This window comes from Canis aureus, chromosome 16 (assembly GCF_053574225.1).
Source record: "Canis aureus isolate CA01 chromosome 16, VMU_Caureus_v.1.0, whole genome shotgun sequence".
NCBI classification, from domain to species: Eukaryota; Metazoa; Chordata; class Mammalia; order Carnivora; family Canidae; genus Canis; species Canis aureus.
In genome coordinates, this window is record NC_135626.1 from 15,617,070 (window position 1) to 15,640,958 (window position 23,889).

Genomic DNA, 23,889 nt, shown 5'->3' on the forward strand with positions numbered 1-23,889 from the left:
TTCCATACTTGTATGTAAACATTAGTCTAAACTGCTTGAAGCTCTATTTCTGTTCCTTAGATTTTAATTTTATAACTTAAAAGTTGCTTTGAACAGCTTTTTGATTTCTGTTTAGCATTTTCTTTCATATGAAGGAGACAGAAGGGTATGTAGTTTGAGTATATTTTCCAGTGGAGAGGCAACAAGAGATGGTAGAATAAACACTGGACCAGAAGTCATTAAATTTAGGGGGAAGTCTGTCATGTCCAGATTTTATCTCAGTTACTCTCTCTTTTAGACCTGTTGCTTTTAGAGCCTATTTTTCTCATCTTTATAAGGACAGATTGCTGAAAGTTATTTTATGAATTACAGGCTGATTTTTCTTTTTTTAATAATTTGTTTTGTGACCAGTGGATGGAAAGCTGTGAAATCTAAATTCAGCTATTTATTACACCTAAAACTTTAATTTCGGGATCCCTGGGTGGCTCAGTGGTTTAGCGCCGCCTTCCGCCCAGGGTGTGATCCTGGAGACCGAGGATCAAGTCCCACGTTAGGCTCCCTGGATGGAGCCTTTTTTCTCCCTCTGCCTGTGTCTCCGCCCCCCCCCCCCCCATGAATAAATAAATAAAATCTTTAAAAAAATTGAACTGTAATTTCTACTCCAGCCAACTTAGCTACTGGTTCATTGAACACAAAATTTCCATTCTCTAAATTTGCACTTATTTATTTTTATAAAGATTATTATTTATTCATGAGAGACAAAGGGAGAGAGGGAGAAGCAGGGTCCTTGCAGGGAGCCCCATATGGGACTGCATCCCCAGACCGCAGGATCAAAGGTGAGCCAAAGACAGACGCTCAACTGCTGAGTTTGTAGTTCTTTTAATGCAGCACGTTTAGGGTCATAATGTAGTACAACTTCTAGAACAGTGTAGCATAGGTACTGCAGATATATTTTGAAAATATTGGAGAAAAGGTGGCAGGCACATTCCCCTCATAATGAATGGAATTTACCCTTAAAGATTTTTATTTGTTATTTTTAGATTTATTTGAGAGAGATGGTGAGTGCATGAGTGGCGGGGAGTGGTAGAGGGAGAAACTGAGGGAGAGAAGCAGACTCCACTCTAAGCAGGGAGCCTGACACAGGGCTCCCATCTCTCAACCCTGAGATCATGACCTGAGTTGAGGTCAAGAGTTGGATGCTGGGACGGCTGGGTGGCTCAGTGGTTGAGTGTCTACCCTTTTTTTTTTTTTTTAAGATTTTATTTATTTATTTATTCATTCATGAGAGACACAAAGGGGGAGAGAGAGAGGTAGAGACACAGGTAGAGGGAGAAGCACGCTCCATGCAGGGAGCCTGACGTGGGACTCGATCCCATGTCTCCAGGATCAGGTCCTGGGCCAAAGGCCGTGCTAAACCACTGAGCCACCCAGGCCACCCGAGTGTGTCTACCTTTGGCTCAGGGTGTGATCCCGGGTTCTGGGATTAAGTCCCGCATCGGGATCGCTGCGTGGAACCTGCTTCTCCCTCTGCCTCTCTCTGTGTCTCTCATGAATAAATAAATAAAATCTTTTTTAAAAAAAAGTTGGATGCCGCCGACTGAGCCACCCAGGTTGACCATTAAGCATCATGGCTCAGGTCATGATCCTGGGGTCCTGGGATCGAGCCTGGCATTGGGCTCCCTGCTCAGCAGGGAATCTGCCTCTCCTTCTCCCTCTGCATGCTGCTCCCCCTGCTTGTGCTCTCTTTCTTTCTGTCAAATAAATACAATCTTTAAAAAATAAAGACTAGAAGGTTGAGAAATAAGGATTTGTTAGATTTCAAAGCTAGAAAGAATCTCACAATGGGAGAGGGGAAGAGGAAAGATATCTTTTAAAAAAAAGTAAGAAAATTTCCACATTTGTAAATGGGATTCTACTGGTTGTAGTTAAGTAAGCATGTTACTACTGCATAATCTAACAAATCCATTTTCTTAAAACTGGAGTTTACCAATTGTCTTTATCTTTTACTCTGTCAGACTGCATTAATATTGTTTCCCCAGTTCTCTTTCCTGCACTTCTAAAAGCTGAAAGAATTTTGGAACACTAGTAGCAATCTATTTTATTTTAGTTCTGTATGGCTTTGAAAATAATTAGATTAAGAGAATGTTTATACCTATTTTAGATGCCTTCAGGTCAAGTCTATTTTTTTTTAAGATTTTATTTATTAATTCATAGAGACATACACAGAGAGAGAGAGAGAGAGAGAGAGGCAGAGACACAGGCAGAGGGAGAAGCAGGCTCCATGCGGGAGCCCGACCTGGGGACTCATCCCAGGTCTCCAGGATCACGCCCTGGGCTGAAGGCGGCGCTAAACCGCTGAGCCACCGGGGCTGCCCCAGGTCAAGTCTAGATCAAGTAGACTTAATTTCACTAATTAAGATGTGATTTAAAGAATTAAAATTACTTTTTTGTCTTATTTTTATTTGACATTTAGGTTTTTAAGCTTAATCTCAAACTGACTTTAAATTTCCTGATACTTGTGAAGCAGAGGAATTTAGGAGGACAGTCATTACTAAAAATAGCTGGCTAAATTGCGTGAAAATTAACTTTAGCAACTTGGATATTTTCAGCTGTAGTTTCTTTTTTTTTTTTTTTTTTTTTAAGATTTTTTATTTATTTATTCATGAGAGACACAGAGAGGGGCGGGCAGAGACACAGGCAGAGGGAGAAGCAGGCTCCATGCAGGGAGCCCGACCTGGGACTCAACCCCGGGTCTCCAGGATCAGGCCCTGGGGTGAAGGCGGCACTAAACTGCTGAGCCACCTGGGCTGCCTCAGCTATAGTTTCTATTCGATATATTTTCTGTATTTTTTCAGTATTAATGTGTTTACATATTGGCAGAAAATCTGAAAAAGGTTGGAAGAAAACTTGTATTTTTTTTTTAAAGATTTTATTTATTTATTCATGAGAGACACAGGGAGAAATAGAGGCAGAAACACAGGCAGAGGGAGAAGCAGGCTCCCTGTGGGGAGCCCACTGTGGAACTGGATCCCCCAGGATCACTCCCTAAGCTGAAGGCAGATTCTCAACCCCTGAGGCACCCAGGGTCCTAGAAGAAAACTTGTATTAACCGGTGTTTTCTAATGCAGTAGTTTTCTGTTTTGCTGTTTCATTGTGCGTTTTTTGTTTCATTGTTTTTTATATATATCTATATCTGGTTTTATTTGATTTTGTACCTTTTTTTTTTTTTTACACTTAAAAATATTTATTTAAAGTTCTATGTACAACGTGGGTGGGGCTTGACTTCACAATCTAGAGACTAAGAGTTGCATGCTCCACCAATTGTGCCAGCCAGATGCCACTGGTTTTACTTAATTTTGTATCATGGACATTTTTCTTATATCATGAGCTATTTGTGAATATGTTTTTTTTGTGTGTGTGTGTGAATATGTTTTTTAATGATTATTTAACTCAAGTGGCATGTGAGAGGGGAGGGGCTGAGGGAAAGGGGGAGAGAATCTTGGGCTCAGATTCTGCAAGGACTCCAAGCTGAGTGCTGAGGCTGATGTAGGGCTTGGGATCATGACCTGAGATCCAGAATCAAGAGGTTGATGCTTAACCACCTAAGCCACCCAGGTGCTGCTGTTTGCAAATATTTTTTATTGGCTGTAGACATACCAACTAACATACTACTATAAGTTTTTGGTTAGTATGTTGTTAGTAACACTGCAGTGAAATACTTATATCCAAAATAGAACTTTCTGTAATTTAGGCTATTTGCTTAGGAGAGACTCTGAGAAATGGAATTTACTGGTCAAAGTAAATAAACCTAAAGCTTTTGGCTTCTGTGCTCTTGTTCTCTGAAAGGATTTTTTCATTTTACGGTACTACCAATTTATGAACATGCAGTGTATGATTTTTTCCTACAAAACTCATGTATTTAACTATTTTAAATGTTCCTTAAAATGTGAAATGCATACTTTTAATTACAAAATCTAAAATAAAATGTAAGAAAGCTAAACAGTGCAGCCCTATTAAATATATACTGATAGCTACTCTGCTCTGCCTGAAGTAACTTGTAAATGGTTTGAATATACTTTGAGAACTTTTCTTTTTGCTCATGTCAATGCATGTATAAACACAGAAATTTACTTCGTTTTATAGATACCAACGTGCTATTGATTTAACATGCATTATTACTTTAAATAATACTAATAAATAAAAATGCTGCCAGTTGGCACCATTGACACATCAGTAAGAAAAATGTGTATTTCATTCATGTTAATGTGAAAAAATGTTTCCTGGGACACCTGGGTGGCTCAGCGGTTGAGGATCTGCCTTTGGCTCAGGGTGTGATCATCCAGGGATCAGGTCCCACATGGGGCTCCCGGTGAAGAAGCGTGCTTCTCCCTCTATATCTCTGCCTCTCTCTGTAGGCTCATAAGTAAATGAAAAAAATCTTTAAAAAAGAAAAATGTTTCCTAAAATAGGTGATGTGAACATCTGTATTATGTTTTTTTGTGGAAACACCTATATTATTTAGCAACATGCCTTTTTCCCTCAACAAAACATTGTGAATATAAAAAAATACTTTAGGGGCACCTGGGTGGCTCAGTTGATGAAGCATCTGACTTTCTTTTGGCTCAAGCAAGCCATGATCTCAGGGTTTTGAGATCCACTCAGCATGGAGTCCGTTTAAGATTTACTCTCTGCCCCTCCCCCCCAAAAGCCAATTGGATGGTTTTAGCCAGATTAACATTTAAACTTATTTTTTAAAGGTTTTATTTATTTATTCATGAGAGATACAGAAAAAAAAATTTAACATGCATTATTACTTTAAATAATACTAATAAATAAAAATGCTGCCAGTTGGCACCATTGACACATCAGTAAGAAAAAACGCGAGGCAGAGACATAGGCAGAGGGAGAAGCAGGCCCCACGCAGGGATCCCAATGCGGGACTCGATCCCTGGACTCTAGGACCATGCCCCGGGCTGAAGGCAGACGCTTAACTGCTGAGCCACTCAGGTGTCCCCAAAACTTGTTTAATTTATATTTAAACTAGTTTAATCTAGGTCAGTGTAACCTCTTTTTTTTTTTTTTTTTTTTTTTAGGGTCAGTCTAATCTCTAAAAAAAATAAGAACTAAAGGAATTTTAGTGTGCGGCCAGGATTGAGAACCCCTGGAATCCATCATTGTTTCTCATGTGCCTCACTGAGTTTGCTTATTGAAAATTTAGGCATTTGGTCTGTACTCAAATTTAATGCATATCTCTGGATATACAGCTGGGTTAGACTAGATGATGTAATATTCCCTTCTGCAGGCTGTCTCAGCTGTTTTTCAGCCTTAAGTAATTAATTGCCAGGGATTGAGTTTTAGAATATTGGAAGCTATGTAGCTATACTATATAGCTTTTTGTCTATTTTTTTCTGTTTAACTTTTAACAGACAATGGTTATGTGGATATATTTTCCCAGTATTGAAGGATTAGTTACTGCCTTGCAAATGATGGAATTTCACCATTAATTTAACCTCTTTTTTAGTTTTTTGGAATTTACTTTTTAAGTAGGCTCCATGCCCAATGTTGGGTTTGAACTCAAAACCTTGAGATTGAGAGTTGGGTGCTCTACTGATTGAGCCAGACAGGCACTCACTCCATAGAAGTTTAGGCTTAAATTTAGCTATAAATGCTAATCAAATTTAAACTGACTTAAAAGGGACGCCTGGGTGGCTCAGGTCTGCCTTTGGCTAAGGGCGTGATCCCGGGATCCAGGATCCTGCATGGAGCCTGCTTCTCTCTCTGCCTGTGTCTCTGTCTGTCTCTGTCTTTCTGTCTCTCTGTGTGTGTGTGTCTCATGAATAAATAAATAAAATCTTAAAAAATAAACTGACTTTAAAAATACTATTTATCTTGTTTTATTTATTTTTTATTTATTTAAAGATTTTATTTATTTATTTATCAGAGAGAGAGAGGTAGAGACACAGGCAGAGGGAGAAGCAGGCTCCATGCAGGGAGCCCGATGCCGATCTTGGACTCGATCCCAGGTCTCCAGGATCATGCCCCGGGCTGAAGGCGGTGCTAAACCGCTGAGCCACCAGGGCTGCCCCTATTTATCTTGTTTTAGAGTTGCACTGCATTTCTTAGGGACTTCTTAATGTTTCTTCCCTTCATTTACTGTAGCTTGTTAATTTCTATCATTTTTCACTGTATTGGTTTCTGTATTTTTTTTTTTTTAAGATTCCGTTTTATTTTAGAGAGAGGGAAAGAGTTGTGTGTGTGCCCAAGCTGGAGAGCAACAGAGGGAGAGGGACAAGCAGACTCCTCACTGAGCACAGCCAGATGTGGGACTCTCCTACGACCCTGAGATCATGACCTGAACCAAATCAAAAGTTGGATGCTCAATCGACTGAGCCACCCACGTGCCCGTTCTTAGGCTTTTTAATCAGTAGGTATTTATTTAGTGAGTTTTGGGAATGAGTTTCCCCTTGTGAATGATAAAAGAATTTATCATCATACCTAATAAAGAGCTTACAGTCTAATTTAAGGAAAATTGTGTTTAAAAACAAGAATGAGGGGGCACCTGGGTGGCTCAGTTGGTTAAGCATCTGCTTTTGGCTCAGGTCATGATCTCACCGTCCTGAGGTCTGAGGTTGAGCCCTGTAGGTTTCCTTGCTGAGCGGAGAGTCTGTTTCTCCCTCTTCCCCTGCCTCTCACCCCTCAAATAAATTTTTTTAAAGATTTTATTTATTTATTCATAAGAGACACAGAGAGAGGAGGGGCAGACATAGGCAAAGGGAGAAGCAGACTTCATGCAGGGAGCCTAATGTGGGACTCCATCCCAGGACTCCGGGATCACACCGTGAGCTGAAGGCAGACACTCAACCGCTGAGCCACCGAGGTCTCTCTCAAATAAAATCCCTTCCCTTCTCCTCCCCTTCTCCTCCCCTTCTCCTCCCCTTCTCCTTCCCTTCTCCTTCCCTTCTCCTCCCCTTCCCCTTTCCTTCTCTTTTCTTTTCTAAGATCTTATTTATTGGGCAGCCCCGGTGGCGCAGCGGTTTAGCGCCGCCTGCAGCCCAGGGCGTGATCCTGGAGACCCTGGATCGAGTCCCACGTCAGGCTCTCTGTATGGTGCCTGCTTCTCCCTCTGCCTGTGTCTCTGCCTCTCTCTCTCTCTCTATGAATAAATAAATTAAATCTTAAAAAAAAAGATCTTATTTATTCATGAGAGAGACACATGAGAGAGGCAGAGACACAGGCAGAGGGAGAAGCAGGCTCCATGCAAGGACGACCCCAGTGTGGGACTCGATCCCTATCCCAGGGTCATGCCCTTAGCCAAAGGCAGAAGTTCAACCACTGAGCCACCCAGGCATCCCTCAAGTTAAAATCTTAAAAAAAAAAAAAAAAAAGGACTGATAATTGCTAACTTCTGTGACCCAGGAATTTCAGAAAAGGGGAATTGAAGGCATATGGGCTGTGGTTATCAGGGAAATCCTGAATTACTCAGATAGAAATGAGTAGGTATTCATTGTGGTGGATAAGATTTGAGTGGTGGGGGATCCCTGGGTGGCTCAGCGGTTTAGCGCCTGCCTTCGGCCCAAGGAGTGATCCTGGAGTCCTGGGATCGAGTCCCGCATCAGGCTCCCCTGCATGGAGCCTGTTTCTCCCTCTGCCTGTGCCCCCCCCCCCCGTCTTTCATGAATAAATAAATAAAATCTTAAAAAAAAAAAAGATTTGAGTGGTGGGAGAGGGAGGTTCTTTCAGGTATCATCAAAACTACAGTATTGGAATTAAGCATATGAAGCTTAAGAATGGAGTATCTGAGCTAGAAAGAGGAAATGGAGTCAGATTATTGCAAAAGGTTGTATTTATTTAGGTTTAGGTTCTAAACTGTGTTCTTTATTTAGCTCATTACTACATCAAGTATGTTGTTAACATTCCTCTAAAGGGCTTATATCCTCCTGGATTCCTCCTTCCCCCTTTAAAAAAAAAATATATATATATTTTTTTATAAATCTTTTTTTTTTTAAGGGAATCTGAAATAGTTTTTTTTTTTTTTTTAATTCTTTTTGTTTATTTATGATAGTCACACAGAGAGAGAGAGAGAGGCAGACACACAGGCAGAGGGAGAAGCAGGCTCCATGCACCAGGAGCCCGACGTGGGATTCGATCCTGGGTCTCCAGGATCGCGCCCTGGGCCAAAGGCAGGCGCTAAACCGCTGCGCCACCCAGGGATCCCAAAAAAATATTGTTATTTAGATTTTATTTATTCATGAGGGACAGAGAGAGAGAGAGAGGCAGAGACACAGGCAGAGGGTGAGAAGCAGGCTCCATGCGGGGAGCCCGATGTGGGACTCGACCCTGGGTCGCCAGGATCAGGCCCTGGACCGAAGGGGCTAAATAGCTGAGCCACCTGGGCTGCCCCTCCCCCCTTTTAAATCTGGAAGACAGGCAAGCAAAGAAAAGTATTTTAACATAATGCTGAGTTCTATTTTGTGCTAGAGAATTTGTGGCACTCTTCATCTTAACTCTCAGAACCCAGTGAGACGTGGGTATCTCTCAAGCTGCATATGAGGAAACAGGAAACTCAAAGAGGTTATGTGATAGGTGAAATAGCATGTATGTCAATACCTATTCCAGAATGAAAGCCTCATCTGAATCTTTCTGGCTGTAAAGGTGGTGGTTTTCTAGTATGCTAGGTTTCTTAAAGTGTGTGTGTCTTTTGGTCCACCTAATAAGAGTACAAATGGTATATAGATTTGACAAGAACAGTGAAAATGTTACTAGATAGAATAGGACCTCTTAGGGAGGCTTCCCAGTCCACCTATTTTCTGTTTCAAAAATCCTGTTAGTAGTACCCAACACAAAATGTACTTCTTTATTTTTTTAAAAAAATTTATTTATTTTAGAGCATATTTGCCTACAGGGGAGGGGCAGATGGAGAGGAAAGAGAGAAACCCAAGCAAACTCCAAGCTGAGCATAGAGCTCGATGTGGGGCTTGATCCCACAAACCTGAGATCACAACCTGAGCTGAGTTGGATCTTAACTGATGGGGCCACTCAGGCGTCCCCAGAAAGTGTACTTCTAAGTCAGTTCACTTTTTTTTTTAAAATAAAAAAGATTTTATTTATTTATTCATGAGAGAGAGAGAGAGGGGCAGAGACGTAGGCAGAGGGAGAAGCAAGCTCCTTGCAGGGAGCCCGATGTGGGACTGGACCCCAGGACTCTAGGATCACTCCCTGAGCTGAAGGCAGATGCTCAACCGTTGAGCCACCCAGGCATCCCCTAAATCAATTCTTAATCCTGTCCACTTTAAGCTGTTTAGCCATTTGCTTAAAGAAAAATTCCAGGAGCAATTTCCAAATCTTGACAAATTGTTTACTTTAAATTATTCCTTCCTTATATTCCTTCCTTTATAACTGCTCCCCCGCCCCTCTTCCTCTTTAAGTAATCTTTACATTCAATATGATGTTTGACCTTGTGACCCTAAGATCAGGAGTTGTTTGCTCTATTCACTAAGCCAGCCAGATGCACCTTTATAATTTTTCTTTTTTCTTTCTTTCCTTCCTTTCTTTCTTTCCTTTTCTTTTCTTTTCTTTTCTTTTCTTTCTTTCGTCACACACACAGAGAGAGAGGCAGAGACACAGGCAGAGGGAGCCCGACGCGGGATTCGATCCCGGGTCTCCAGGATCCCGCCCTGGGCCAAAGGCAGGCGCCAAACCTCTGCGCCACCCAGGGATCCCTAATTTTTCTTAACTGACTCTTAGACCGTATATATCCTGGGGCTCCTGGCTTGCTCAGTTAGCAGAGCATGTGACTCTTGATCTCGGGGTCATGAGTTCAAGCTCCACACTTGAGCCTACTTAAAAAATACATTTCTTGGAACGCCTGGGTGGCTCAGCAGTTGAGCATCTGCCTTTGGCTCAGGGCATGATCTTGGGGTCCTGGGATGGAGTCCTGCATCTGGCTCCCTGCAAGGAGCCTACTTCTTCTGCCTGTGCCTCTGCCTCTCTCTCTGTCTGTCGTGAATAAATAAATCTTTAAAAATATATCTCCTCAATATTTTGCAGGTTTTAACTAAACATGTCTAGTGATTATTGCAATACCATTTTATCTTCCTTGGGAAACATAGGTGATACAAGACTCCTAAAAGCTTACTTCAAGTTTTTTTATTGTACTCTTAGATCTTTTCTACATTATTTGCTGTTGGAATGAAAGTAAATCAGGCTTTTTTTTTTTTTTTAAGGTGTGCCTGGGTGGCTCAGTCATGTGTCTGCCTTCAGATCAGGTCATGATCCCAGGGTCCTGGGATCTAACCCCACATTGGACTTCTGCTCAGTTTGCTTTTCCCTCTCCATTTGCCCCTCCCCGTGCTTTCTCTCGCATGTGTGCTTTCTCTCTCTCAAGTAAATAAAAACTATTTTTTTAAAAGTTTTTTGGGGGGGTGCCTGGGTGGCTCTGTTAGTTGGACTCTATTGGTTCAGCTCAGGTCATGATTTTGGGGTCTTGGGATCAAGCTCTGTATTGGACTTTGTATTCAGTGGGGATACTACTTAAGGATTCTCTCCTACACCCTCCACCCCCATGCTTGCTCTCAAGTAAATCTTTTTTTAAACTGAGTTTTTTTAATAGATTAAATTATAGTTTTGAGTAATGTAAAATCTTTTTAAAAATATTTATTTATTCATGAGAGACACACAGAGAGAGGCAGAGACACACAGGCAGAGGGAGAAGCAGGCTCCATGCAGGGAGCCTGACGTGGGACTCGATCTCGGGTCTCCAGGATCACGCCCTGGGCTGAAGGCAGTGCTAAACCGCTGAGCCACCCAGGCTGCCTGAGTAATGTAAAATCTTTTTTTGTTGTCTTTTGTTTTTTGTTTTTTAGTAATGTAAAATCTTAAGGTGTGTTTTAGCATCCCATAGAGCCCTTAAATGATTTGGAAGCATACTTGTACAAATGCAAATAGCCGTTAAAATGATGGCACCACAATCTTTGAGTAGACTGGAGCCGCCAAACAAAAAATTGTTTATTTTTAAAAGATTTGAGACCCATTGAAAGTGTGAACAGGGGGAGGGCCAGCAGACCAGGATAAGAGAATCCCAAGGGGACTCCCTGCTGAGGATGGAGCCAGAGTTGGGGCTTGATCTCTCGACCCTGAGATCAGGATCTGAACCAAAACCAAGAGTCAGATGTTGAACTGACTGTGCCACCCATGTGCTGCAATATACATAATTTTCTACCAAAATGCCCTAACTGGGAAGTTTAGGTGGCTAGTTGGTAAAGCTTCTGATTCTTTTTTTTCTTTTCTTTTCTTTTTTTTTTTTTTTTTTAAAGCTTCTGATTCTTGATCTCAGCTCGGGTCTTGATCCTCAGGGTTGTGAGTTTGAGCCCAGTGTCATGGAGCTTATTTTAAAAATAATGAAAGAAATGCCCTTATGGATTTCATGAGAACCAGAAGTATACAAGTAAAAACTGCTGCTTCTGTAAATCTAGTGAAACATTTCCTGTCATTATTCCTTTTTTTTTTTTTTTTAAAGATTTTATTTATTCATAGAAACACAGAGAATGAGAGGCAGAGACATAGGCAGAGGGAGAAGCAGGCTCCATGCAGAGAGCCTGACATGGGACTCTATCCAGGGTCTCCAGGATCACGCCCTGGGCTGCAGGCGGCGCTAAACCGCTGTGCCACTGGGGCTGCCCTCATTATTCCTTTTTAAGTAAAGATTGGTATGGTATGAATCTTAGAGTATCTTGGAATACCTCCTCCCAGTAATCTTGCGTACTTCTTTTTTATAAATAATAGTAAAAACAATTTAACCGGGACGCCTGGAAGGCTCAGTAGTTGAGAGTCTGCGTTCAGCTCAGGTCGTGATCCTGTGGTCTTTGGATCAAGTCCCGCATCAGGCTCCCTGCAGGGAGTCTGCTTCTCCCTTTGCCTATATCTCTGCCTCTCTGTGTTTCATAAATAAATAGGTAAAATCTAAGAAAAAAACAAAAAGCAAAAAGACATTTTAGATTGTTGCTTTAATTGCTGTTAACCATGGACAAAATTTGCGGTCTTCATTAATTACTCATAATTCCTATGTGTAGCTCTTTTAAATAATGTCTGATTTGACTTGCCAGCCTTTTTTTTCTCCCCAAGCATTGATTGATTTATTTTAGAGAGTGGGAGAGGGAGAGAGAATCTCAGGCAGACTCCAAGCATAAAGCCCAAGACAGGGCTTACTCTTACAACCCAGAGATCACTACCTGAGCCCAAACCAAGAGTCTGACGCTGAACCAGCTGTGCCACACAGGTGCCCCAATTTGACAACCTCTTTTATTTTCGTGTGGCTTCATTGGCTTTTCTTTTGATGTGCTGTAACGCTCCCTCCCCTCTTTTCCCAACTTTTCTACTTAGGTGGAAAGGCCTTGTGAGCTGTTGCTATCTTTGAAACTTAAGCAGAACTTATTTAATTGTAGAGGCAGTGAAAACCCCTCTCCTGATAATTTTGTTTTTCCCTCTTTTGCTTTGACCAGGAATCCTCAACTATGAAAGGCATAGCTCCTCACTTAAGAAACCTTTGTTGTGTGAAGTCTCTGAAATTTGGAAGTAATTTGGTTCCCAGACATACCTATCCTGTCCTTTGAGAATACAGAATTTTTACTCAAAATGTAGGTGAAATCCCCTTCATCCCCCAGGCTTATCCATTCTTTAGAAAGAGTTTAAAACATGTTTACACCCTGCTTTTGTGTTTTCAATTTTGAGATGCTAAGCAAATTACATCCAGAATACTTTGCCTTCCAGAATCTTAAGGGATTGTTTAAAAATTATGTGCTAGTAGCTTCTCTGAAGATGAAAATTATCCTTTAACTGTTACATTAAATATGTGCATGCATATGAAGGATACTTTACTTCCATGGCAACCTCAGAACATGAATGAATCCTAAAGGGGCATGATGCCTACCCCCTCTGTGTAGACAAATTCTCTGGTAGAGTTCCTTCTTTTTATTCCTTAATTTCTAAAGTGCATCTCTTTAGAAGTAAGTACTGAAATTTTATCTTAGGTCTTATTTCTCCCTTTGGCCCTTAATCTAGCAATTCTCCAAATTTATTTGCTGGCACAGGTTTGGATTTATGTTTTTTTATTCATTTGGGCCTCTCCTACCTTCCATGCAGACATCAGGTTTTTCTTTGCTGCTGTACTTAACTCCCTTTTTAGCCCAGAAGATACAAATATTTTTTTCCACATATAGTGCAAGAGACATTCATCTTCATGCAGGGGTCTCTGCTCTCACTGTTAATAGTATCTCTGGTAATTAATCATATAATGAGAACATTGCTAAATTTAAGCTATTGACACTCTCCTAAGTTCACTTCTTTTTTATCATCAAAGGATAAAATACCTTTTTGCAGAAGCTGGGAAAATACTACAAGATGTTTTTTCTCTTCCTTCTTGCTGTTCTCTTCTAGTGCAAATGGCTTTCTGTGATGGTAAGTCTTCTCTATTATATTTGTCCTTATTTTTAGGTTTTTAGTTATTTGGGAAGTGTCTGAGGTAATAATCCTCACATGATAAGGGAAAACTCAAGGTGAGGGAAAGATTGTGGCATTTTATTGGAATGTACAGGTCTTAGACTGCCACTTAAAATTGCACAGATTTTCCTTTATTGGTAGAAGTATTCTTCATAGAAATATTTTTTCTGAGGAGGTGAAGACTTGTTTGTTGATACATGCATATAAGATACATTCTGGTAGATCCCAGAGTAACAGGTTCAAACAACCAGGCCTGAGAAGTAATAATTAGTCTATAGAGATTTTTTACTCAGATGATTTTTATAATTACACCAAGGTGAAATTTAGAGAGTTTTATAATTTACAGAGGTACCTTGCTCCCCGCCCCCCCCCCCCCCCCCCATGATGTTTCTGCATCAACACTAAGATAGCTTTGCATTCTTTCCATTTGACATGGTGATTTGGGAAACTTGCCTTCATGCAAGCCAGTCTTTTTTTTTTTTTTTTAATTTTATTTATTTATTTATGATAGTCACACAGAGAGAGAGAGAGGCAGAGACATAGGCAGAGGGAGAAGCAGGCTCCATGCACCGGTAGCCCGACGTGGGATTCAATCCCGGGTCTCCAGGATTGTGCCCTGGGCCAAAGGCAGGCGCTAAACTGCTGCGCCACCCAGGGTTCCCCATGCAAGCCAGTCTTTGCAGGAATTCCTTTCAACAGTCTTGAGTCAGCTGAATATTCCACTGTCAATATCATCATGTCTGTCATCCAAGTTACTTTTTATTGAGAAAGGGTCCTAGTGGGCAGCCCCAGTGGCGCAGCGGTTTGGCGCCGCCTGCAGCCTAAGGTGTGATCCTGGAGACCTGGGATTGAGTCCCACATTGGTTTCCTTGTGTGGAGCCTGCTTCTCCCTCTGCCTGTGTCTCTGCCTCTGTGTGTATGGGTGTGTCTTTCATGAATAAATAGATAAAATCTTTAAAAAAAAAAAAGAGAGAAGGGTCCTAGAGTTTGGGACATAGCTACTTACTTCATCTTAGTTTATTTTCTCTGTGTTAAAATACACAACAAAATTTATTGTCTTAAACCTTTTTTAAGATTTTATTTATTTCAAAGATTTACTTATTTTAGAGAGGGAATGAGGAAGAGGGAGGGCCAGAGGGGGAGAGAGAATCCCAGGCAGACTCCCAGCCAAATGTAGCCTGATTCTGGGCTCTATTATCCAGGGCCATGAGATTCTACCTGAGCTAAAACCAGGAGTCAGTTGGCTTAACTGACTGAGAAACCAAGGCACCCTGAGATTTTATTTCTTTATTAGAGAGCAAGCACACATGTGTTGGGGGAGGGGCAGTTGGAGAGGGAGAGAGAATCCCAAACACATTCCATGCCAAGCACAGAACCAATGTGGAGCTTGATCCCAGGGCTGCAATGGCCGTCTGAGCCAAAATCAGTCTGATGATCAACCAACTGAGCCACCCAGGTGCCCCCATCTGAACCGTTTTTTTAAAAAACCATTTTAAAATTCATCCGTGTTGTAGCATATTGCAGAATTTCCTTTTTTTTTGTTTTTTAAGATTTTATTTATTCATGAGAGGCACAGAAAGAGGAAGAGGGAGAAGCAGGCTTCATGCAGGGAGCCTGATGTGTGACTTGATCCCAGGATCATGCCCTGAGCCAAAGGCAGACACCCTCAACCGCTGAGCCACCCAAGTGTCCCTCAGGGGACTCTTTTTTTTTTTTTTTAAATTAATGACTTTATTAATGAATATACATCCATATGATGATGTAGATACAAATCACGAACACTATTCCATTCCCATACACATAATTGCACACGAGTAGCTCAAGTTTATGGACAGCTCAGAGGACTCTTTAGGGGACAAATATAAGTTTTCTACTAAATAATACTGGGTGCAGGAGAAAAGGTCTATTGAAAATGCTGAGAAAGGATTCAGAATCCCTGGTCCTACCTAGAGGGAAGCTTTAAAGATTTCATTTACCTTTGACCCACCAGAATATATGTCCTTTTTTCCTTTTTTATAAGATTCTGTTTATTAGCATGCACATGAGACAGGAAGGGGCAGAGGGAGGGGGAGAAGCAGAATTCTCCCTGAGCAGGGAGCCACCTGCAGGATTTGATCCCAGGACCTTGGGCTCATGACCTGAGCTGAAAGCAGAAGCTTAACTGACTGAGCCACCCAGGTGCCCCTGTATCAGTCTTTTTGTTTAATGTAATTTGGCATCTTTATTTTTTCATCAAATGTTTGTGTATTAGATAATGTGGCATTAGATATTGTGCTCTTTGGGGAATAAACATGAAGACACAGTTCATGCCTTTTTAGGAAAGTAATTCTTTTTTTAAGGAAGGTAATGTTTGTTGGAGAGAAAAACAAATGTGAACACAAATTGGAAAGCATAGGAAGGCTTTACAGAAAAGATGTTTTAGTTTGATTCAGAGGGTTGAATAGTTTCCGAGGCAGAGGAAGGGTCATTGGCCAACTGATTGACCTCTACATAAAGCAAATCAAAGTTCTCTCTAGAATTTTGACAGGACCTTTTTTTTTTTTTTTTTTAATTTATTCGTGAGACAGAGAGAGAGAGAGAGAGAGGCAGAGACACAGGCAGAGGGAGAAGCAGGCTCCATGCAGGAAGCCTGACATGGAGGAACTTGAATCAGGTCTCCAGGATCAGACCCTGGGCTCAAGGTGGCGCTAAACCGCTGAGCCACCCAGGCTGCCCCTTGACAGAAGCTTTTTAAGGCAGTGTCTGATGCTCTGGCCCTTTTCTACTCTTGGGGTGATTATTTGTGTTTGGATTTAAGGATTTCTTGTTTCTATGAGCACTTTACTTGGAAATTTAGTTGAAGGTCGTGGTTAAGAGTTCAGGGACTTAAGTTAGATTCGGTTTGAATTCTGGTTTTATCACTTACTAGGTATGTGACTTGAGGCAAGTTATTCAACCTCAAGGTTTTTTGTTTTTTGTTTTTTTTTTTTTTTTTGGTCTTTAATAAGTCAGGATTATGTTTTCTAACAGCCGGCAAACATTTTTCCTATGTTGGGAGTAATTATGGGTTATGACCCTATATGCTTCTAAAGTACAAGGTACATTAGTTCTGGCAGCCAGTACAGTGCCTGCTTGTTTTCCCATGACTGATTCTGAACAGTTTGCTTCTATCCTGATCCTGGATCTCATTAGGAACTATAGAATCAGGCTTTGTGGTAGCTTGTCAGTCTAATAGGTAGAAACACACCCTCTTATAGATTGGTACTTTACAAGATCATAAGGCTATTGAATCTCAGCAGAGACTTGCTTTTCCAGGTGTCAAGGACAGTCTTGGGAGAATCATGTTTACTGGAATGTTGATGTAGAAATACTAGTGGCATGGGAGTATCTGCTAAGCATTGGCATTAAGCTTTTTGTAGATAATTTTCCTGGAGGGTTAACTTGGTGGAAAAATGTGCTTTGAACCGGAATACACATTTTAATGTATTAAGCTTGTGTCTCTTGTCATTGCAAGCATTTATTGCATCTGTTCTTAGAAAAGAGAGGATCCTGGGGCACCTGGGGTAGTTGGCTCAGTTGGTTGAGCATCTGACTCTTGGTTTTAGTCAGGTCATGATGATCTCAGAGTCCTGAGATGGAGCCCTATAGCAGAAATCACACTCAGTGGAGAGTCTGCTTGAGATTCTTTCCCTCTGCTCTTTCCCCTCTTGCTTGCACTCGCCTTCCCCCTAAAAATAAATAAATACATCTTTTTTTAAAAATTTTTTTAATTTTTATTTATTTATTTATGATAGTCACAGAGAGAGAGAGAGGCAGAGACATAGGCAGAGGGAGAAGCAGGCTCCATGCACCAGGAGCCTGATGTGGGATTCGATCCCGGGTCTCCAGGATCGCACCCTGGGCCAAAGGCAGGCGCCAAACCGCTGCGCCACCCAGGGATCCCCTAAATACATCTTTAAAAACAAGCAAAGGGTCCTGTCAGTTACACTTTTAAAGGGGGAAAAAAAAAGAATGGATCCCCATTCAGATGAGGTCAAGTAAATATTCAAATTTGGGGTAATGGGATTAGATCACAGTACAGCTCTGGAGTCAGATTGCCTGGGTTTGTATTGTAATCCGCTGAATTTGTGATTTTGAGCAAGTTTAACATCCATATTCTTCAATTTCCTCATAAAACGAGGATACTACTGCTACCTACTTCAAAGGTTTATTGAGGAAATTAAATGCATTAATACATACAAAGCATTTGCAACAGTGCCTGGCATGATGTGTTTTATTTGTGAATAAGTTTATTGAATGAATACTTCAAAGAGCAAAACTAAGAACCAAAGCTAAATTAAGGTCAGGGTGAAAAATAATGGGACTCTCTTTCTGGCAGGATAGTCCAGTAATGAATAGAGTCAAGCTGGTTTAATGTAATAGATGTCTAAGTAGGCTATTACACAGTGAAGGGAAATTACCTGGAACCAAACAGACTTATCATTAGTGTGTTTACGATGCCTTTTCAGTTGTGAATATTAGAAATTTCAGTTTCTGTAATGTGATTTTCGGTCAGCTACCCATTGTCTTTAAACTTTACTGGAAGTCTCTAAAATTTTACTGCCTAGATTTTATGTACCAAACTGCCTACACATCCACATGTAGTCATTGACTCTTCCATTCTCTAGTTCATAAGTTATGATCATACCTGCTGCAAACAGATTTGACAGCCATCCTCCGTTTCAGAAATACTCGGATCACACTGATGAAAATAGTTGTTGCAAAGATGATTTTATGAAATACTAGTATGTTGAGAATTTTAAATGAGTATAATTCTGTTAATCCTCTGCTGATGGTGGTTTTGAGGTTGTGGCCAGTTTTGGGTAAAATCAGAGCTTTCACATCAAGGTTTGGGGTATGTTATAGTTAGGATCATGTTTCTTTTGCTGGTGTTAAAAGGGTGAGGGTGACACCATGGTCCTCATGGTAGTCATAATTTGTGCAAATTTGTACAAAGCATTGATACAGAACTAGGGGTAGTAGGAAGTGTTTTTCTTTTCTGATTCATGCTACTACTCTCCCTTAATCTACCTTCAGGAATGGAGAAATTCCTGAAGATGAGGGGCTGAGAAGAGTATTTAGAGTTTTAAAACCAAATAGCATAAGTAACTCCTGGAGTACCTAGATGGCTTGGTTGGTTAAGCATCAGACTCTTTTTTTTTTTTTTTTTAAAGATTTTATTTATTTATTAATGAGAGACAGAGAGGCAGAGACACAGGCAGAGGGAGAAGCAGGCTCCATGCAGGGAGCTCGATGCGGGACTCGATCCCGGGACTCCAGGATCACGCCCTTGGGCCCAAGGCAGGCACCAAACCGCTGAGCCACCCAGTGATCCCAGCATCAGACTCTTGATTCAACTCAGGGTCATGGGATTGTCCTGCATTCATGTGGAGTCTGCTTGAGAGTCTCTCCCTCTGCCCCTCCCCTGCTTTCATGTACACACCTCTATTCTTTCTCAAATTAAAAAAAAAAAATGTTGACAGAGCATTTGAATATTTTCCAAAGAACATACACAAATGGCCAGTAAGTACTTGAAAAACTGCTCAGCATCGTTAGCCGTCAAAGAAATCAAAGTCATGCACTAAGGTGATTTTTTTGTTTTAAGGAAACTAACAAATGTTAGAGGATGGAGAAATTAGAATCCTCCTATATTGCTGGTAGGAATGTAAAAATAGTGCGTGCCACGTGAAAAAGTTTGGCAGTTCTTTCTTCAAAAAGTTACTATAATGACTCTGCAGTTCCATTCTTGGCTATATACAAAAGAGACCTGAAAGCATACTTGAATAAACTATGTTCATAGCATTATTCATAATAGCCCAAAAGTGAAAATTCAACTCAAATATCCATTAACTATAAATATATAAATGTGGTGTATCCATATTATATTGTTAGGTGCTGCACTCTGGGTGAACCTAGAGATGTGCTAAGTGAAAGAAGTCAGTTACAAAAGACAGTGTATTACAGGCATACTTGGAGATATTGAGGGTTTGGTTCTGGACTACTGCAATAAAATGAACATTGCAATAAGCGAGTCACACGGATATTTTTGGTTTGTCATTGCCTGTAAAAGTTATGTTTACAATATACTATAGTCTGTTTTTTCTTTTAAGATTTTATTTATTTATTTATTTATTTATTTAGATTTTATTTATTTATTCATCAGAGACATAGGTAGAGGGAGAAGCAGGCCCCACGCAGGGAGCCCAATGCAGGACTCGATCCTGGACCTCCAGGATCAGGCTCAGGGCTGAAGGTGGCGCTAAATCGCTGAGCCACCTGGGCTGCCCAAGATTTTATTTATTTGACAGAGAGATTAGATTGAGCACAAGCAGGGGGAGTAGAAGAGGGAGAGGGAGAAGCAGGCTCCCCACCAAGCAGGGAGCCAGGTTCTGGGCTTGATCCCACAATCTTGGGATCATGACCCGGGTGGATGGCAGATGCTTAACTGAGCCACTCAGGCGCCCCTGTACTGTAGTCTATTAAGTATACAATAGCTTTATGTCTAAGAAAAATTACATACCTTAGTTAAAAATACTTTATTGCTAAAAAGTGCTAACCATATATGAGTTTTCAGTGAGTCATCTTTTTGCTGGTGGAAAGTCTTGCCTCTAATGTTGATGGATGCTGACTGGTGGTGGTTACTGAAGATAAGGGGCAGCTGTGGCAACAATGAAGTTTTTCTGCATCGATTAACTTCTTTGGAGCAATTTCTCTGTAGGATGCTGTTTTATAAAGTATTTTACATATGGTAGAATTTTTTCTTTTTTTTAAATTTTATTTATTTTTTTAAAGATTTATTTTTATTTATGATAGATCTAGAGAGAGAGAGAGAGAGAGAGGGAGGCAGAGACACAGGCAGAGGGAGAAGCAGGCTCAATGCCAGGAGCCCGACGCGGGACTCGATCCCGGGACTCCAGGGTCGGCCCTGGGCCAAAGGCAGGTGCTAAACCGCTGAGCCACCCAGGGATCCCTATTTTTTTATTTTTTTAAGAGAGAGTGTGAGCACGCAGAGGGGAGAAATAAATTCCCCTCTGAGCAGGGAGCCCTATGTGGGGCTTAATCCCAGGACCTTGAGATCACAACCTGAGCCAAAGGCAGACATTTAACCAACCTAGCCACCCAGGTGCACCCTGGATGGTAGAATTTCCTTCAAAATTGAGTCAGGCTTCTTAAACCCTGCCACTGCTTTATCAACTAAATCTAAGTACTGTTCTAAATGCTTTGATGTTATTTCAGCAGTCTTAACCAGGAGTAAATTCCACCTCAAGAAACTGTTTTCTTTTTTCCATTCATAAGAAGCAACCCAACTTGTTAGTTTTATCATGAAATCGAAGCAATTGAGTCAGCCTTTAGACCAACTTTATTTTGTTGTTTTTTTAAGTTGATGTACAGTTTACACACAATGTTAACATTAGTTTCAGGTTTACAGTGTAGTGATTCAACAACTCTATTCTATGCTCACCACAGGTGTAGCTGCCATCTGTCACCTTACAACACTGTTACACCCCACTGACTATATTCCCTATGCTGTACCCTTCATCCCTGTGATTTGGTCATTCCATACTGGAAACCCATACTTCCCACTCCCCCTTCACCATTTTGCATATGCCTCTACTTTCTTTGCTCTGGCAACCACCAGTTTGTTTTCTGTATTTAGGGTCTGTTTTCTGCTTTTTTGTTTGTTAATTTATTTTGTTCTTTAGATTTTTTATATAGGTGAAACCATATGGTATTTGTCTTTCTCTTATTTCATACTTAGCACAATACCCTCTATGTCCATTTGTGTTGAAATGACAAGATCTCATTCTTTTTTAATGGCTGAGTAATACTCCATTATAAGGATATATATATATGTGTGTGTGTGATTGCTTACAAACATCTTTATCTGTCAGTGGACACTTAAGTTGCTTCTATATCTTGGCTGTTGTAAGTAACACAGCAATAAACAGGGTGCATATATATCTTTTCATTTTCTTTGAGTAAATCATAGTGGAATTACTAGAATATATGGTATTACTGTTTTTAATTTTTTGAGGAATCTCCATTCTGTTTTCCACAGTGCCTATCCTATATCAGTTACCTTTCCACCAAAAATGCATTAGGGTTCCTTTCTCTCCACATGCTCACCAACACTTGTTATTTCTTTTTGATACTAGCCATTCTGACAGGTGATACATCTCATTTTGGTTTTGATTAGGTCCACTTTTTTTTTTTAAGTTTATTTATGTAATTTCTATACCCCACATTGGTCTTGAGCCCATGACCACAAGATAAAGAGCCACATCCTATACTGTCTGAGCCAGCCAGGTACCCCAGGTTAGGTCCACTTCTAATTCTAGTTATTTTTTTCTGTTTCTACCACATCAGCAGTTAACTTCCACTGAAGTCATGAACCCCACACAAAGTCATCCATGAAAGTTGGAATCAACCTCTTCCAAAACTCCTGTTAATGGTGATCTCTATTGAACTCCTCCCCTCAGTGTTTTTTTTTTTTTTTTTTTAATTATAGTCACGCACAGAGAGAGAGAGGCAGAGACACGGGCAGAGGGAGAAGCAGGCTCCATGCACCTGGAGCCCGATCCTGGGTCTCCAGGATCGCGCCCTGGGCCAAAGGCAGGCACCAAACTGCTGCACCACCCAGGGATCCCGATTTAGCATAATTCTTAAAGGCCTAGGATTTTCAGGAAGGTCAGTGAGCATTCAACTTAAAATCACCAGCTGCATTAGCCCCTACCTAAAAGAGAGTCAGCCTTTCCTTTGAAATTTTGAAGCCTGGTATTGGCTTCTCTTTGGCTGTGAAAGTCTTAGATGGTATTGTCTTCCAATATAAGGTTGTTCCGTCTACACTGAAAAATCTGTTTAGTGTTACCACCTTTAATGATGATGGTGAGATCTGGATAACTTGCTGTAGCTTCTATGTCCATGCTTCCTGCTTCACCTCCCCTAAACCTCATGAACCTACCCCTGCTGTCCTGCAACTTTTCTTCTGCAGCTTCCTCACCTGTGTCAGCCTTCATAAAATGGAAGATAGGGCCTTGCTGTGGAGTAGGAGGTTTTGGCTTAAGGGGATGTTGTGGATAGGGTAATCGTCTATCTAGACCACTAAAATGTTTTCTTTATCAGTGATAGGGGTGTTTTTTTGCCTCTATTCATTCTTGTGTTAACTGGTATAGCACTTTCTATTTCCTTCAAGAATTTTTACTTTGCACTCACAATTTGCAAATTGCTTGGTTTAAGAGGCCTAGCTTTTGGCCTGAGCTTTCAATATGCCTTAACTAAGCTCAATCATTGGTAGCTTTTGATTTATAGTGAGAGATATTGACTTTTCCTTTCACTTGATTTAGAGGCCATTGTAGGGTTCTTAATTGGCCTAATTTCAGTATTGTGTCTCAGAGGATAGGTAGTCCTAAGAGAGAGGGAGAGACAGTGAAGAGTGGGAAGACATGACATGGCACTGAATGGCAGGCAGGTTGGTGGAACAGAATACAACATTTATTAATTAAGTTTATGATCTTATATGGGTGTGGTTTGTGGTGCCCCAAAACAATTACAATAGTACCATCAAAGATCACAGATCACCATAACAAATATAATAATGAAAAATTTCAAAATATTGCAAGAATTGAAATGTGAACACAGAAACATGAAATGAACAAATGCTGTTGGAAAGAAGAACCTGGTAGACTTGCCCCATACAGGGTGGCCACAAACCTTCGCTTTGTAAAAAAACAAAAGCATAATAAAGTATGCCTGTATATGCTTCCATTTATATGGAATGTTTAGAGTGGTAAATCCATAGGGATGAAAGTAAGTGGTTACCTAGCTTTGAGGGAGTTGGAATTGAGTGGAGAGTGTGACTACTAATGGGTATGGAGTGTTTCTTTTTCACGTGATGAATATATTCTAAAATTGGCTGTGGTCATAGTTGTACAACTTTGTGAATATACTAAGAACCACTAAATTGTACATCTTGTTTTTTTATTTTTATTTTTATTTTTTTATTTTTTATTTTTTAAATTTTTATTTATTTATGATAGTCATAGAGAGAGAAATAGAGGCAGAGACATAGGCAGAGGGAGAAGCAGGCTCCATGCACAGGGGGCCCGATGTGGGATTCGATCCCGGGTCTCCAGGATCGTGCCCTGGGCCAAAGGCAGGCACCAAACCGCTGCGCCACCCAGGGATCCCTGTTTTTTTATTTTTAAAAATATTTTTAAGTTTGTTTATTCATGAGAGACAGAGAAGCAGGTTCACCTTGGAGCAGGGAACCCAGTATGGGACTTTTGATTCCAGGACGCTGGGATCATGACCTGAGCCGAAGGCAGACACTTAACCAACTGAGCCACCTAGGCACCCCTAAATTTTACATTTTAAGTGGGTGAATTGCATATGTAAATT

The 23,889-nt window shown here is 40.7% G+C and overlaps 1 protein-coding gene across 4 annotated transcripts in view; it reads left to right on the plus strand.

Moving 5' to 3' along the window:
• The window catches only part of YWHAE (tyrosine 3-monooxygenase/tryptophan 5-monooxygenase activation protein epsilon), a 55,457-nt gene that overhangs the window by 12,173 nt on the left and 19,395 nt on the right, over nt 1-23,889 (plus strand). The window contains exon 2 of one of the 4 annotated variants that reach the window (XM_077851806.1): nt 13,411-13,431. The exons of 1 other annotated variant lie outside the window; for it this stretch is intronic. In XM_077851806.1, coding sequence (XP_077707932.1) covers nt 13,411-13,431 — 21 coding nt within the window. Of the gene's footprint in view, nt 1-13,333; nt 13,432-23,889 lie in introns of those variants that run through there. 2 more of the 4 variants (XM_077851810.1, XM_077851809.1) reach the window with 2 other exon arrangements.